At 41.3% G+C, this 16,462-nt stretch overlaps 1 protein-coding gene across 1 annotated transcript; it reads right to left on the minus strand.

Moving 5' to 3' along the window:
- Positions 1-12,565: 12,565 nt before the first annotated feature.
- LOC140991183 (uncharacterized) lies at positions 12,566-16,099 on the minus strand. Its single transcript, XM_073461139.1, has 5 exons — positions 14,975-16,099; positions 14,686-14,845; positions 14,299-14,472; positions 14,126-14,196; positions 12,566-13,177 (listed from the first exon to the last, which is right to left on the minus strand). The coding sequence occupies exons 1-5, from the start codon at positions 16,097-16,099 to the stop codon at positions 12,566-12,568; spliced, it is 2,142 nt and encodes a 713-aa protein (XP_073317240.1).
- Positions 16,100-16,462: the final 363 nt, after the last annotated feature.

Below are 16,462 nucleotides of genomic sequence, written 5' to 3' on the forward strand. Positions count from 1 at the left end.
ACACACACTTGATTCAAAAGATCGGGACAACACATCGATCCTTGCTCATTATTGAATAGAGGGCGCGATTCGATTTTAATCGTGTTTGCTATTTATTCGTACGAGGATTCGTATCATTTGGTATCAGAGCTTTTGGTTAATTGAATTCAAGTAAGTTTATCCTTCGTTCTATTATCAGATCTAATTATCCTTTAGTTCCGCTTTCAAATCTGTTTGGTTCTATCATTCTTCATCGTTCGTGAATCTGTGACACGAAATTTTGTGTCTTATTTATTTTTCTTTGAATTTTCGGAATTCTTAGAGCAAAAAAAATAATAAAAAAATAAAAAATATAAAAAAGTACAAAAAATCCGAAAATTCACCTGTATTTCTTATTGGTATTTTGTTCTATTTTCTTTATAGAGTCATATTCAATTGTCTTTCATAGTCAAACAAAAAAAAATATACCTTCAAATTTCTTGTCTACGCAGTCCAAGTGAGTCGATCACATTTGTTCACAAGTTGAACTTGATTGTATGATATACGCAAATACAAAGCTTGAGCACCTTGAGAGAACCCTCGAATTTGAGTGAAAATACATGAGTGCGAGTGAATTTTCTTTTGAGTGAACGGTGAGTATTTGTTGTGAGCAAAAAAAAAAATTAGAGAGGAGTGACGAGCGACTTTCTTTGGAGTGACCGTGAGCATTTGGGTGAGGAACATATTGTTTTCTACTAACGTTTTCTTGCAGGTACAAACTGAAATTAAATGGAGAGGGAGGTAGGAGATAGTTCGAACCCGGGGTTATCTAAGGTCCAAATGGAGGCATTGTTTGGGCATTTCACTAAGATGATGAGGGTGGAGTTGGAGCCGTTACACGAGAGGATGAGTAGGCTTGAAGTTAGTAGTAGTGGAGCTAAATCTAAGCCTAATGATTTGGGTAGAGGAGAAGAAGATGAAGAGTATGACTTAGGAGGAGAAGAGGAGAGCCAAAGTGAGAATTGGGGAAGGAATGGAAGAGGTAGAGGATTTGGTAGAGGAAGGAGAGAAGGCACACGGGGTAGATACAATGACGGGAATAGGGAGGATGGTAATATGGATAGTATTAAGATGAAGATTCCTTCGTTCCATGGGAAATCTGACCCGGAGGCGTACTTAGAATGGGAAAAGAGGGTAGAGTTCGTGTTTGATTGTCACCACTACTCCGAACAAAAGAAGGTTAGGTTGACGGTGGTCGAATTCCTAGACTATGCTCTCATTTGGTGGGATCAGTTAGTGACCACTAGGAGGAGGTATAATGAGAGACCCATTGAATCTTGGGATGAGATGAAGAGGGTCATGAGGAAGAGGTTTGTGCCCAACCACTACTATAGCGAGATGTTTAAGAGACTGCAAACTTTGAGGCAAGGGGTGAAGAGTGTTGAGAACTACTATAAGGAGATGGAAGTAGTCATGATTAGGGCCAATATTGAGGAAGATAATGAGGCGACCATGGCACGTTTTCTTTGTGGTTTGAACAGGGAAATCCAAGATCAAGTTGAGTTTCGGCACTACTTGGATCTGGACGAGATGGTGGGAATGGCCATAAAAGTGGAGCAACAACTCAAAAGGCGTGGAGTTGGCCACACCAATCCAACTAAGGGTTCATCATCTTCATGGCGATCAAATGTGGTGAAACGTGAGGAGAACAAGGCGGTGACCAAGCCCAAATTTGAGACCAAACAAGAGGCGCCTAAACAAGGAGTGCAAGGTAAATCTGAATCTCCTTCTAATCGATCTAGAGATGTTAAATGTTTTAGGTGTCAAGGGTTAGGTCATATTGCTAGTGAATGCCCTAATAAAAGGGTAATTATTCTAAATGACTATAGTGAGTATGTCTCATAGTGAGGGTGATGATGATGAGATGCCTGCATTAGAGGATCCTGATGAGGGATATGAGGCGGTTGTAGGTGAAGCACTAGTGACTAGGCGTATTATGGGTGCCCAAGTCAAGGAAGAGGAGACTAAACAAAGAGAGAACTTGTTCCATACTAGGTGTTTTGTGAATCAAAAGGTTTGCAGCTTAATCATAGATGGGGGGAGTTGTACTAATGTGGCTAGTGTTGAAATGGTGGAGAAAGTGGGTTTGCCTACACTAAAGCACCCTCAACCATATAGGCTTCAATGGATGAATGATTGTGCGGAAGTGAAAGTTAACAAGCAAGTGCTAGTGCCTTTTTCTATTGGGAAGTATGTGGATGAGGTCTTGTGTGACGTGGTACCCATGCATGCTTATCATATCTTGTTGGGTAGGCCTTGGCAATATGATAGGCGAGTGACACATGATGGGTTCAAGAATAGGTATTCATTTGTATTGAAAAAAGAATCCATTGTATTACTTCCTTTGTCCCCAAAGCAAGTGTTGGAGGGCAATTTGAAAAAGAAGAAGAGAGATTAGGCCGAAAAAAAGAATGAACTAAAAAGTGAAATGGCCTTTGAAGATAAAAATGAAATGGCTGAAAAAAAGAGCGAACAAAAAAATGAGACAGCCTTACAAAAGAAAAATGAGAGGAAAGAAATTGAGAGGAAAGAGGCCAAAAAGAAATCATATATGGCCCAAAAAGGTGAGTTGAAACAATTGATGCACACACATGAACAACTTGTGTTAATTGTTTTTAAGGAGATCCTCCTTAACACAAGTGATACAGCCACGTCTCTTCCGAGCATTGTTGTTTCACTGTTGCAGGAATTTGAAGATGTATTTCCGGAGGAGTTACCTCAAGGCTTACCACCATTGAGGGGAATCGAGCACCAAATCGATTTCGTGCCTTGGAGTGCATTGCCTGTAGGAGCAATCCGGAGGAGACTAAGGAGCTTCAACGGCAGGTAAGTGAGTTGTTAGAGAGGGGTTTTGTGCGTGAGTCTATGTCCCCTTGTGTTGTCCCTGTTTTATTAGTTCCTAAGAAAGATGGTTCATGGCGTATGTGTGTGGATTGTAGGGCAATCAATAACATAACCATTAATTATAGGCATCCCATACCTAGACTAGATGATATGTTAGATGAATTGCATGGTGCATGTGTCTTTAGTAAAATTGACTTGAAGAGTGGTTATCACCAAATTAGGATGAGGGAAGGTGATGAGTGGAAAACTGCTTTTAAAACCAAGTACGGGTTATATGAGTGGATGGTAATGCCATTTGGCTTAATTAACGCTCCTAGCGCCTTTATGAGGTTAATGAATCATGTTTTGCGTGCACACGTAGGAAAGTTTGTTGTTGTTTATTTTGATGATATCCTAGTGTATAGCAAAAACTTGGATGAGCATGTTAATCACTTGAGGCTTGTGCTAATCACACTAAGGGCTGAAAATTTGTATGCTAACTTAAAGAAATGTGATTTTTGTACAAGCAAACTTGTCTTTCTTGGTTTTGTGGTAAGTTCACATGGTATACAAGTTGATGAAGACAAGGTAAGTGCCATTCGAGATTGGCCAACGCCTACTACTGTTGGTCAAGTTCGAAGTTTTCATGGTCTTGCAAGCTTCTATAGGAGGTTTGTAAGAGATTTTAGCACACTAGCAGCACCAATGACGACAGTGATCAAGAAAAACGTTCCATTCCATTGGGGCGAGGAGCAAGAGAAGTCTTTTAATCTTATGAAGCAAAAGTTAATTAATGCTCCTTTACTTGTTTTACCTGATTTTGCTAATACTTTTGAGATTGAATGTGATGCTTCAGGTGTAGGTATTGGTGGAGTGTTGATGCAGGGAGGACGGCCGGTGGCGTACTTTAGTGAGAAGCTCAATGGAGCAGCGCTGAACTATCCCACGTATGATAAAGAGTTCTACGCACTTGTGAGGACTCTAGAGACGTGGCAGCACTACTTGAGGCCTAAGGAGTTTGTGATTCATACGGATCATGAGTCACTAAAGCACCTCAAGGGGCAACAAAAGCTGAACAAGCGGCATGCAAAGTGGGTGGCATTTATAGAGACATTCCCCTACATCATCAAGTACAAACAAGGTAAGGAAAATGTAGTGGCCGACGCACTATCACGGAGGTACGTACTAATCTCTACCTTGGAATCAAAAATTTTGGGATTTGAGCATGTGAAAGAATTATATGTACTAGATGAGGATTTTAAAGGTGTGTTTGAAACATGTATGCATGGTCCACATGATAAATTTTATTTGCATCATGGTTTCTTATTTAGAGAAGATAAGTTGTGCATCCCTAAATCTTCAATTCGTGAATTACTTGTTAGGGAGGCACATGGGGGTGGTTTAATGGGACATTTTGGTGTGGCTAAAACTCTAAGTGCATTGCATGAACAGTTCTATTGGCCACATATGAAACGTGATGTTGAGCGTGTTTGTGAAAAGTGCATAAATTGTAGGCAAGCTAAGTCTAAGACACAACCACATGGATTGTATACACCACTTCCTGTTTCTAGTGAGCCTTGGATTGAAATTTCTATGGACTTTATTTTGGGGTTGCCTAGGAATAAGAAGGGGAGGGATTCAATATTTGTTGTTGTTGATAGATTCTCTAAAATGGCACATTTTATATCTTGCCATAAAACTGATGATGCTTCAAACATTGCGGATTTGTTCTTTAGAGAAGTCGTTAGGTTGCATGGCATGCCTAGGACTATTGTGTCTGATCGTGATGTTAAATTCTTGAGTTACTTTTGGAAAACATTGTGGTCTAAACTTGGCACTAAATTGTTGTTTTCTACTACTTGTCATCCTCAAACGGATGGACAAACTGGAGTTGTCAATAGGACATTAGGAACACTTTTGCGTGCTATTCTTAAAAAGAACTTGAAGAATTAGGAAAATTGTTTGCCATTTGTTGAGTTTGCTTATAATCGTAGCGTGCATTCTACTATAAATTATTCACCCTTTGAAATTGTGTATGGTTTTAATCCTTTGACTCCTTTGGATTTGATGTCTTTGCTTGTGAGTGAAAGGTTAAACATGGATGGCAAAAATAAGGCTGAATTTGTTAGGGGTTAGCATGAAAAGGCCAAGGCCAACATCGAGAAGAGAAATGAGCAATATGCCAAGCAAGCCAACAAAGGGAAAAAGAAGGTTATATTTGAGAAAGGAGATTGGGTGTGGCTACACTTGAGGAAGGAAAGGTTTCCTGAGAAGCGACGTTCATAGCTATTACCCAGGGGCGATGGACCATTCCAAGTTCTTGAGAGGATCAATGACAACGCCTACCAACTCGACCTACCAGGTGAGTACAATGTGAGTTCCACTTTCAATGTTAGTGATTTGTCGTTGTTTGATGTAGGTGATAAGCAAGATTTGAGGACAAATCCTTTTCAAGAAAGGGAGGATAATGCGAACACGGGCTGCCAAGTTTCAAGGAAAGCATGGGATCCTTTGCAGTTGCCGGAGGGACCAGTAACGAGGGGACGACTAAAGAAGTTCAAGGAGGCACTACAGGGAGTCATGAGCTAGCATGAAGGGGTCGTGATGCATGGGAGCACGTTTGGAGACCAAAGAAATATTATTCAAACATTGTTGAATACGGCCGAGACTACACGGATGTCTACACGGACCTGCACACGGGGTCCGTGCCCTTTACAGCCGAGGAAGAAGAATTTGCGTGCCGACACGGATCCGAGCACGGGCCAATACACGGGGTCCGTGTCCTCAGACAGTGCATAAACGGACCCGTACACGGAGGTAGACACGGGGTCCGTGCTCCTTGTTTCCAGCTGAAGTTGATTCTCCCGAGCGAACACGGACCCATACACTGAGGTCAACACGGGGTCCGTGTCCTTTGTTTTCTGCGCAGATTTGTTTCCTTTCTAGAGTTTTAATTTTTTTGGATACTAGATTTGAGATATCTTTTGTTTATTAAAACATGTTTGAACGAAAATTAACACACAATTGAGATATTATTGAGTTTATACAATAGTTTTGAGTTTTTCTCTCAAACTTTTTTTTCAAAGCTTTGCTTTGTAATCAAAATCGAACTTATCAAAGTTTTAACTTTGTGGCGTTTGTCGATCGTTCTTGTGCGGATTGTCAAGGGCTTGTTCTTTGAAGGTTCGTTATAGTTTCGGTTGTTTATTTTCCGTGATTATTTGTTGCTAAACTTTTCATAGTTTAGAGGTGAAAATCACACACACACTTGATTCAAAAGATCGGGACAACACATCGATCCTTGCTCGTTATTGAATAGAGGGCGCGATTCGATTTTAATCGTGTTTGCTATTTATTCGTACGAGGATTCGTATCAGAAGAGGTGCCAAGAAAGTAAGTCTCGTGCATATGCGTGAGGAGAAGGCGCGCACATGCGCGAGGAGAGCGCGAGCAGAAGACAAGTGTTGCGCCGAGACAGTAGGTCTCGCGCATATACGCCGAGCATGGTCGCGCATATGCGCGAGACGTGCAGTACATACATGACGCCACTTGGTCCTTGGCATGCAAGATATATATTACAAATCTTTTCATTCCTTCAACTTCAGCAAAAAGAACACCGAGGAAGCTCCGGAGAAGAATTGAATTCCTTCATGTATTAGCATTCGAGTTGCGAAAGATCCGTCCGTCCGATTTTCAATCTGAGTTTATTTATGTGATCCTCGTGTCAACGGCTTCACACGGACGTAAGTTTTAAGACGTTTTGAAATGATTTACAAATATGAGATTGAAGGAATCAGATATGATTAATATATGGTGTTCTTGATACGTTAGACATCGTACAATCGAAACCGGATTGAAGAACAGACACCGTATGAAATTGTTATGATTTTTCAGAGTTGAGTTGAGTGAGATTATACAGATTTGATATCAAATTATGTTTGTCGATCGATTATGAGTTGAGATGGGCATTTATTGATATTTTTATTGCTGGGTATATTGAGATTGTGCAGTTATGCAGTTGAAACAGATTTAGATTGAGTTATGATTATATCCAGTATTGATTTGAGTGGTATATTGATATTGTACTCCTCGATATTGTCATTGCCAGATTGAGTGTTGACATGCTTCGAATTCGAGACTTCGACTTCACCAGACCGACAAGAGAAAGGTATAAATCAATGTTGAACCGGGAGGATATAACTCGAGTTAGATCTGACTTGAGTTTCCCTAAATCACATACTTATTTTATTGCATTGATGTTTGCAAGTTATGAGATTGATATGCTTAGTCTATTGAGTTATTGCTAAGCATGTATTGAGTCATGGCGGAGGTGCCTAGTCAATGGCGGAGGTGCCAAGTCTTTGGCGGATATGCCAAGATACTGGATGCTTGGTTTATATCGATGTTGCGTAGGAGCGGATCGGCTTCTATTGCGGAGATTCGGTATCTTATGCCAATGTCCAGGAATCGGGATCCCTAGATTAGAAATGAGTTGAGTCTGAGATGTTGAGTTACGAGTTTATTTACAGTTTTATATTGATTCATGTCTTTCAGATTATGAAACATGTTATTGATATCTGTTGCATACTTTTGTATCGATTCAAATGATTGCGTGTACACATTGTTTATACTGGGAATATTATTTTCACCAGAGTTATCCGGCTGTTGTTGTGTCTGTATGTATGCATGACAACAGGTGGGACAGGATCAGGGTCAAGAAGAGGATGAGAGAGCAATATTAGCGTGGAGATTCGGACCCAGCAGTAGAATAGGTTTCATCACTTGATATGTAGTTGTTGAACCCTAGTTTGATATGGATCTATGTGTACAAGACTTGTACTTTTAACTTGTGATATGTATATCAGATTGATTTCATTATGTTCCGCACGGTATTTTAAAAATAAAAAAATTTATACCCAATTTATTTAATTGATCCAATTATTCTCAAGAATGATTAAGAAATGAATTAGTGTCCGGGTCCCCACAGCAGGTGGTATCAGAGCAGTAGGTTCCTTTAGCCTGAGATAGAAGCTAGTGAGCGGGGTAGATTGAGTTTTCTTTCCTGCTTCTGTGTGCTAGCATGTTTACTGCTTTGGAATATACATGTTTACTTGATTTGGTTGGTAACCTGTATTCTTGAGAATGAATCAGAACCGATTCTGGATCAGAGGTAAGATGATCAGAAGGGGACTGAGACAGATTTGTCAATTATGATTGCTAACCCTTTTGATAATAAGATATGCCTCCTTGAAGAATCCCAGAACATGGCAGTACCTCTGCGAATCCGATGGATGTGACAGCATCACCGATGGAAACCCTGTTGAAGAGATTTCAGTCGTTCCCTCCACCGACTCTGAAGGGTACTGAGACTTCAGTTGAGTGTGAGAGTTGGCTAGATGATCGAGCAAAACTTGCACTATGAAATCCTTAATAAAAAATATGGTTTTGTGTGCTCAAATTTAATCGCAAGTGCACGATGTCAAGTAATAGTATATTGTACGTGAGTACGAGTATCGTTCCACTGAAGACTGTATTTAACAATTATTATTTTCAGGTATTGAACATTTAGCAACGGAAATTGATTTGATTGTTTTACACTACTGTTCTTAAACAAGAAATGCAAATAAAAAGATTCAATAAATGCTAAACGAAGATAATATCTAAAATGGTTGATTAAGATTCAATGACAAGACGGATTTGTTGGGAATATCGGTTCACCTACCCCTCATTAATTAGTTAATTCGTTCGATATTGGTTTACGCTTCTGACAGGATTTCCTATTCAATTGAACACACTCTCTCGAGCTATGCCAAACTAATTCGACTCAATGAAGTAATTAAATATCTTTAATTATTTATCAAGAGTGAATTGCATTTCGATCTATGAAATCCCCTAGTTTTCGACCCTTCGGACTATGACTATCAACGCGTACCCAATTTCATATATCTATGTAAATTGTAGATCCACAGATTATACTACTTGTTCCTATCACAAGTTATTCTCTCGACTCACTCGCAATATGAAAACGTTGTTAAAATTAGCTATGTTCTAACAACACGGAGAAAACAATAGTATAATCAAGAATAAACCAGAAATCGAAACTGAATTCAACTAATTCAACGTTTTGGGGTAGGATCCCCTCAAATCCCAACAAATATGAAAGTTAGCTACTAGAAATCATGATTGAAATCAACAAAACAAAGTTTAGAAAATAAAAACTAAGTTAGAAATACTAGAATCTACGAAAAACGCAAAGAACGGTGCCCGGAAAGTGTCGAATCTTCAATCCAAGCGCTCAATCCTCTCCCAAGCTTGTCTTGAATCTTCCACAATGTCTGAATGATCCCCAAATCTCGACCCTCTCCTTGCCATATCAGCCACCATCCCAAAATAAGGAAAAAAATCGGCTGCCAAATCTTGCCAAAATTAAGTGGCGCTCGGGCGGTAGAGAATTACCGCTCGAGCGCGACACATTCTGTAAAACAAGTGCGGAGTTCATCTTTCGGCGCTCGGGCGGTAGAGAATTACCGCTCGAGCGCCACATATTCTGTAGTTTTTCTCCTTTGAGTTGCTTCTCGCGCTCGGGCGGTAGAAATTCACCGCCTGAGCGCCGTCTCTTCTGTCCAGAAACTTCTTGTTGGCACACTTTGCTCCGACTTCCGATTTCCAGCCAGTTTACCTGCCAATTTGATACGCCCAGGGGAGACAAGATCAAATGAAAATGTTTACTCTACAATGCACAAAATGTAAAAAAAAAGTACGCATGCACAATGCAAACACACACAAACTAATGCCACAAAACACGTAAAAACTACTACTATCAACCCCCTCATACTAACCTTAGGCTTGTCCTCAAGCCAAAATGGCTACAAACTACACTCAACATGCAACCAACACAGAATGAGGAGAATAAAACAAACTAAACTGATGGTGAAGTGGTAAACTGGCATCTATTGCCTCAGCGGGGTTGTGAACCACATCCATTTAGTCCAATCACAACATAAATCACCCCCCTTTTTCTGAATCTCACAATACAATAATATTTTTCCAAGAGATGTGGTCGTGTGTGCTGTGGATCTTTCTAGCTTGTGTTTCTGACAGTTTTATTCGCAAATCATGTGGGTTGCCGAATTAACCAGTCAACGCAAGTTTCTCTTTTCTGAGTCCTGTTTCTATTTGGGACCAACCAGTAAACACAAACCGTGGTATAGTTCCATATTTGAACAACGACAAAATGTAGGGGGTCAATAACCAACGACTCAAGTGGTCAAGAAAGATGGGGAGTACGTAGATCATTTTCACTATGCACTTTGTCAGAAATTTTCTCTGACATTCCTCAACGGCTTACATCTCCATCTTTTTAGCCTTGGGGTAGGATTTTACCCCTTTTTGGCTCCCCCACACCTTACATCCCTTTTTTTTTAATTTTTTTTTCTTTTTCTGGTACATAGTTTTCTCATGCGTACCCCCTAGGCTTTGGATATAGTATATGTTTATTAGTCTGGCCTCGGAGCGAATTTATAGGTCCTATGCACGATTGGATGAAGGATGTTTGAGGAATTCTTTTGATTTTCTACTTGAATTCATGTTACTGGGTAGTCACTCATTTCAACAGGTACTCATTCAAGTTCTACTTGCATCTTTTGTTTCTCCAGTTCCCCTCACAGATTATTTTGAACTTGACTATCATTGACACCACTATTGAAATCCACTATGTGTGCATAAACAAAATTTCAAAATATCAGGGGATTCATAACGAGTGATAGGTCTAAGTAACATGCTGTTCATTTAGCCCAAAATCAACACTGGCTACCAATCGTCTAAATTCACCATCAACGGACACTTATGCAAGATAAATATGGAAGCAAACCAAGACGAACGACGCCCCCCTCATACTAAAGGTGTGCAATGTCCCCATTGCACAAGAGAGGGGAAACACACATGCAAATATGATGGCAAACATAGCAACAAAAGGAAAAAATTAAATGACCGAACGAACAATAATGCGGACCACAAAGAAAGGAGCAGACAAAAGAAAGAAAAGAAATGCAAGGGAAACAGTAAACTCCCCTGATCAAGGTTCCTCGTCGTCGTACTCCGGTGGTGGTACTCCCGCGGCATCCCCTTGCTGGAGATAGTCATACTGGAACTGAAAAGGAGGAACAAACGGCGGCTGCGGTGGTATTGACCCTGGTTCCATGCCCCCGTGGATGAGCATGGTGCGCATCATGGAATCGAGGTGGGTAAACTGTGCCTGAAAGTTGATGTTCATTTGCTCCTGGTGGGCCATGAAAGCAAGACTCTCGTCCATCTTCTCGTTCTGAGTGCGCCGACAGGGTTGTGGGCGACGAGGAGCGGCGATGCTAGATCCACCGGCTTCCTCCGCCTGAGTGGGGAAGTCCACCTGTCGTTTTGCCCTTTTTCGTTGTTCATCGTCATGAAAAATTGGCTTCATCGGTTGAAGCCACTCCTCATCGTCCCGGAAGTGTACTCCTGCTCGCGCACACAATTCGGATATGATGGTCGGAAAGAAAAGACCAACATGGCTGTTGCGAGCACTCAACATGATCTGAGAAGCTATAAGGTTGCCCACATTTATGTCATATCCTTGGGCCAAAGCAAAAAGTAGCACCGCTTGTTCCTTTTGTACCTCGCTTTTATGCGAGACGGGCATCATCCGCCGGGCCACAAACAAATACCACAGGGCAATGTTGGCTTTCAAGTATTTCTCATCAAAGCAGCTTGGCGGTCCGCCCAATGGTTTCCACATCGCACCCCGGTGGCATAGAGTCTCGATAATCAAATTGTAGTCGGGAGCAACTACCAACTCCTGGAAGTTAGAGTCAACGACCTCGGCCGTTTCTAAGAGGGAGTTTATCGTGGTAGAATCAAACGGCACAAGCTTTGCTCTAACAATGCCCTATAATAAATTCGTTCGCAGGCATTAGCGTAAAATTCCCTAACCACGGACACCACAGCCGCCTTAGGTGGCTCGCTAAATTTTTCCCAACCTCTTCCTTCCAATTCCACAAGAGTTGGCAAGTATCTATCCTCAAATGTACGACGGAATCCCCTTTCGGCAATGGGGTTTCGATGTATTCTAGCATGATCATATCTGTCCCTAGCCGCCGCATTCACAAAGCGAGCTCTATCAAACGAGGAAGAAGAGGAAGAACCGGGAGTACCTTTCGATTTGCTTGGTGCCATAGTGGAGTTGATGGAGATTTTGCCTTGAAGCGGATAAAAAGACCGGAGTGATGAATGAGCTTGTTTCCCAACCCAGATTGGTCCACCGTGCCACGGATTTAGGTAAGGATTGAGCCCTGCGCAAAAAATTGAAAAGGGGGAGAAGAGTTAGAGTTAGGGATTTGATTTGGGGAGAAAAGTGCAGAATGAGAGAAGGGGAAAAAGTGGTAGCGCATTTTAATGAGCAGGCGCGCTCGAGCGGTACAAAATTACCGCTCGAGCGCCAGGTCCTCGGGAATTATTTTGTGAAATAAATGTCCGCGCTCGAGCGGTAGAAAACTACCGCCCGAGGGCGGAGCTCTCGGGAAAACTTGCGTTTTCTTTTTTTTTTTTTAATTTTTTTTATATATAAATATAAGAACAAACAGCATTAAAAATATAAAACAAAATCAAGAAAGATAAAATCAAATTAAATGCAAGAGAGGGGAAAGAAAAGTAGTTTTCAATTTACAGTCGAGAGCTAGACTGTCGGCCGGTCTCAGTTTGAATTGTTTTGGAACCGGGTGATTCCAAGGTGTGGCTCCATTATGCCACCCATGTAGTGCATCAGTCGCTGGGCATTGACCATGAATGTCCCATCCTTCCCATCGTGCAGTTCCACGGCTCCCGACGGGTATACTTTAGAGATCACGAATGGTCCAGACCATCGTGACTTCAATTTTCCAGGAAATAGTCGCAATCGGGAGTTGTAGAGTAGAACATTGTCCCCTTCCTTGAATTCCCTCTCGATGATTCGCTTATCATGGGCCTTCTTCGTCTTCTCCTTGTATGACAATGCAAGATCATATGCCAGGTTCCGGAATTCCTCTAACTGATCCAGTTGCAGTAAACGTCGTTCACCTGCATCAGTAAAATTAAAGTTCAATGCTTTTGTGGCCCAATACGCTCGATGCTCCAATTCTACAGGTAAATGACATGCTTTACCAAACAACAACCTATATGATGTAGTGCCTATAGGTGTTTTAAAAGCAATCCTATATGCCCAAAGAGCATCATCTAACCTGACTGACCAATCTTTCCTACTGACTCCCACCACTTTTTCCAAAATTCGCTTGATTTCTCGATTAGACACCTCAACTTGACCACTTGTCTGGGGATGATAAGGGGTGGAGATCTTGTGTGTGACACCGTATTTGTTCAAGAGTTTTTCAAATAGTTTGTTGCAAAAATGTGTGCCACCATCACTAATGATTGCTCTCGGTGTTCCAAATCTGTTAAAAATATTTTTCTTCAAAAATTTCAAAACCACCTGAGCATCATTAATGGCATATGCTTCTGCCTCTACCCATTTAGACACATAGTCAACCGCCACCAAAATATATTTTTTCGTGAATGAACTGGGAAACGGTCCCATGAAGTCTATCCCTCACACATCGAATACCTCACACTCAATGATATTATTCAATGGCATTTCATGACGGTTAGAGATGTTACCTATCCGTTGACATCTATCACAAGCTAGCACATAAGAACGAGCATCCTTAAATAGAGTTGGCCAATAAAAGCCACATTCGAGTACCTTAGATGCCGTCTTGGTTGGTCCGAAGTGACCACCTACCTCACGGTCATGACAATGATGGAGGATTTGCCCAAACTCCTCCTCTGCAACACATCTTCTTATCATAGAGTCTGCACAAATTTTAAACAAAAACGGTTCCTCCCAAAAGTAATATTTCGCGTCAGAGAAGAATTTCTTTCGTTGGTGAAATGATAAATTAGGTGGTGGAGTGCCTGTGACAAGNATGGCATATGCTTCTGCCTCTACCCATTTAGACACATAGTCAACCGCCACCAAAATATATTTTTTCGTGAATGAACTGGGAAACGGTCCCATGAAGTCTATCCCTCACACATCGAATACCTCACACTCAATGATATTATTCAATGGCATTTCATGACGGTTAGAGATGTTACCTATCCGTTGACATCTATCACAAGCTAGCACATAAGAACGAGCATCCTTAAATAGAGTTGGCCAATAAAAGCCACATTCGAGTACCTTAGATGCCGTCTTGGTTGGTCCGAAGTGACCACCTACCTCACGGTCATGACAATGATGGAGGATTTGCCCAAACTCCTCCTCTGCAACACATCTTCTTATCATAGAGTCTGCACAAATTTTAAACAAAAACGGTTCCTCCCAAAAGTAATATTTCACGTCAGAGAAGAATTTCTTTCGTTGGTGAAATGATAAATTAGGTGGTGGAGTGCCTGTGACAAGAAAGTTAGCAAAATTCGCATACCAAGGACAGTGTCTCACCTCAAATAGTTGCTCATCAGGAAACCAATCATTTATAGCATGATCTACACTGTCATTACTAACCAACTCCAACCTAGACAGATGATCCGCCACAACGTTCTCAACACCCTTCTTATCTTTTATTTCTAAATCAAATTCTTGTAGCAACAAAATCCATCGAAGAAGGCGTGGCTTTGCATCTTTTTTAGCAAGTAAATATTTAAGTGCAGAGTGATCGGTGTAAACAATGACTTTGGACAGAACAAGATATGAGTGAAATTTGTCGAGAGCAAATACTACTGCAAGTAATTCCTTTTCAGTTGTTGCATAATTCAATTGAGCCTCATCTAAGGTCTTACTTGCGTAGTAGATTGTATGAAATACCTTGTTTTGCCGCTGGCCAAGCACAGCTCCCACCGCAGTATCACTGGCATCGCACATTACCTCGAACGGTAGATCCCAATCTGGAGCCACCAAGACAGGAGCCGTCACCAAGCGCTCCTTCAAATCCTCGTATGCCTGTAAACAGTCAGAATTAAAATCAAATGGCACATCTTTCATAAGTAAGGAAGAAAGAGGTTTGGCAATTTTAGAAAAATCTTTGATAAAACGCCGATAAAAACCGGCGTGGCATAGAAAACTTCTAACTCCCTTCATGGATGTCGGAGGCGGTAGGTTCTTGATAACTTCGACTTTTGCCTTGTCCACCGCTATGCCGTTCTCCGAAACCTTGTGCCCTAGGACAATTCCCTCTTGTACCATGAAATGACACTTCTCCCAATTAAGTACCAGGTTCGTTGCCTCGCATCTCTTCAACACAGATCTCAAATTCTGCAAACACTCATCAAACGTTGCACCAAAGATAGAAAAGTCATCCATAAATATTTCAAGAAAAGTTTCAATCATATCATGGAATATAGCAGTCATACACCGCTGAAATGTAGCTGGTGCATTACAAAGACCAAAAGGCATACGGCGAAAAGCAAAAGTCCCATAAGGCCAAGTGAACGTGGTTTTCTCTTGGTCCTCAGGTGCAATAGTGATTTGGTTATAGCCAGAATACCCATCCAAGAAACAATAAAACTCGTGTCCCGCTAACCTCTCAAGCATTTGATCAATAAAGGGAAGGGTAAAGTGGTCTTTACGGGTGGCATCATTTAATTTCCTATAATCAATGCACACACGCCATCCCGTAACAGTCCTACTGGGTATTAATTCATTATTTTCATTTGTGATCACAGTAATCCCACTTTTTTTTGGCACACACTGAACAGGGCTTACCCATGCACTATCAGATATAGGATAGATAATACCTGCATCGAGAAGCTTAATCGTTTCAGCCTTTACTACCTCTTGCATCTTTGGATTCAATCTTCTCTGAGGTTGCACAAGAGGTGAGTATTTGTCTTCCATCAAAATTTTGTGCATGCAAACTGATGGATTGATCCCTTTGATATCTGTCACCTTCCACGCAAATGCACTCTTGTGCGCTTTCAAAACTTCCACCAGTTTGTCCTCCATAACATCTGTCAAAGCAGCAGAAATAATGAGAGGTAAAGTGTTATTTGCACCTAGGTATACATACTTGAGGTGTGGAGGTAGTGGTTTTAGCTCAAGTGTTGGTGGGTCCTCGATGCTTGACTTTGGCGGTGTCAAATCCCTTCGCTCTCCTAAATCCTCTAGTCGCATCTTCATTGGTTTTCTCCATGGATGGTTTGCATTAAAGTATGCCACTATTTCTGCTTTTCCTTTATCCAATTCATCTTCGCCCATTTCAGTAGTGAGAGTGGCCTACAAGGGGTCCCTAAGAGCGTCCTGCACATAGTTAGACACAAGAGAATCAATAGCATCAATTCTATAACAACTATCAGCATGCAATGTGTGCTTAAGTGTATTAAAAACGTCAAAAGTAATCTCCTCTTCCCCCACTCTCAATCTTAACTTCCCTTCCTGTACATCAATCAGAGCCTTGCTAGTTGCAAGGAACGGTCTCCCCAAAATTAGAGGCATCTCCATATCCCCCTCCATGTCGAGCACCACAAAATCTGCAGGGAAGATAAATTTGTCCACCTTGACTAACACATCCTCAATCACTCCTCTTGGATACTTGACAGATCTGTCAGCCAGCTGTAAAGA

Source organism: Primulina huaijiensis, chromosome 13 (assembly GCF_012295235.1).
Source record: "Primulina huaijiensis isolate GDHJ02 chromosome 13, ASM1229523v2, whole genome shotgun sequence".
In the NCBI taxonomy this organism is placed as follows: domain Eukaryota; kingdom Viridiplantae; phylum Streptophyta; class Magnoliopsida; order Lamiales; family Gesneriaceae; genus Primulina; species Primulina huaijiensis.

Excerpts from the sequence above, each read along its gene's own strand:
- LOC140991183 (XM_073461139.1), bottom strand. The coding sequence starts at position 16,099 with ATGGGCGAAGATGAATTGGATAAAGGAAAAGCAGAAATAGTGGCATAC. Across the intron at positions 14,473-14,685 it reads TCATACAATCTACTACGCAA|AAATAAAAGATAAGAAGGGT; the intron begins GTAAGACCTTAG and ends AATTTGATTTAG. Across the intron at positions 14,197-14,298 it reads TGCTAACTTTCTTGTCACAG|ACTCTATGATAAGAAGATGT; the intron begins GCACTCCACCAC and ends AAATTTGTGCAG.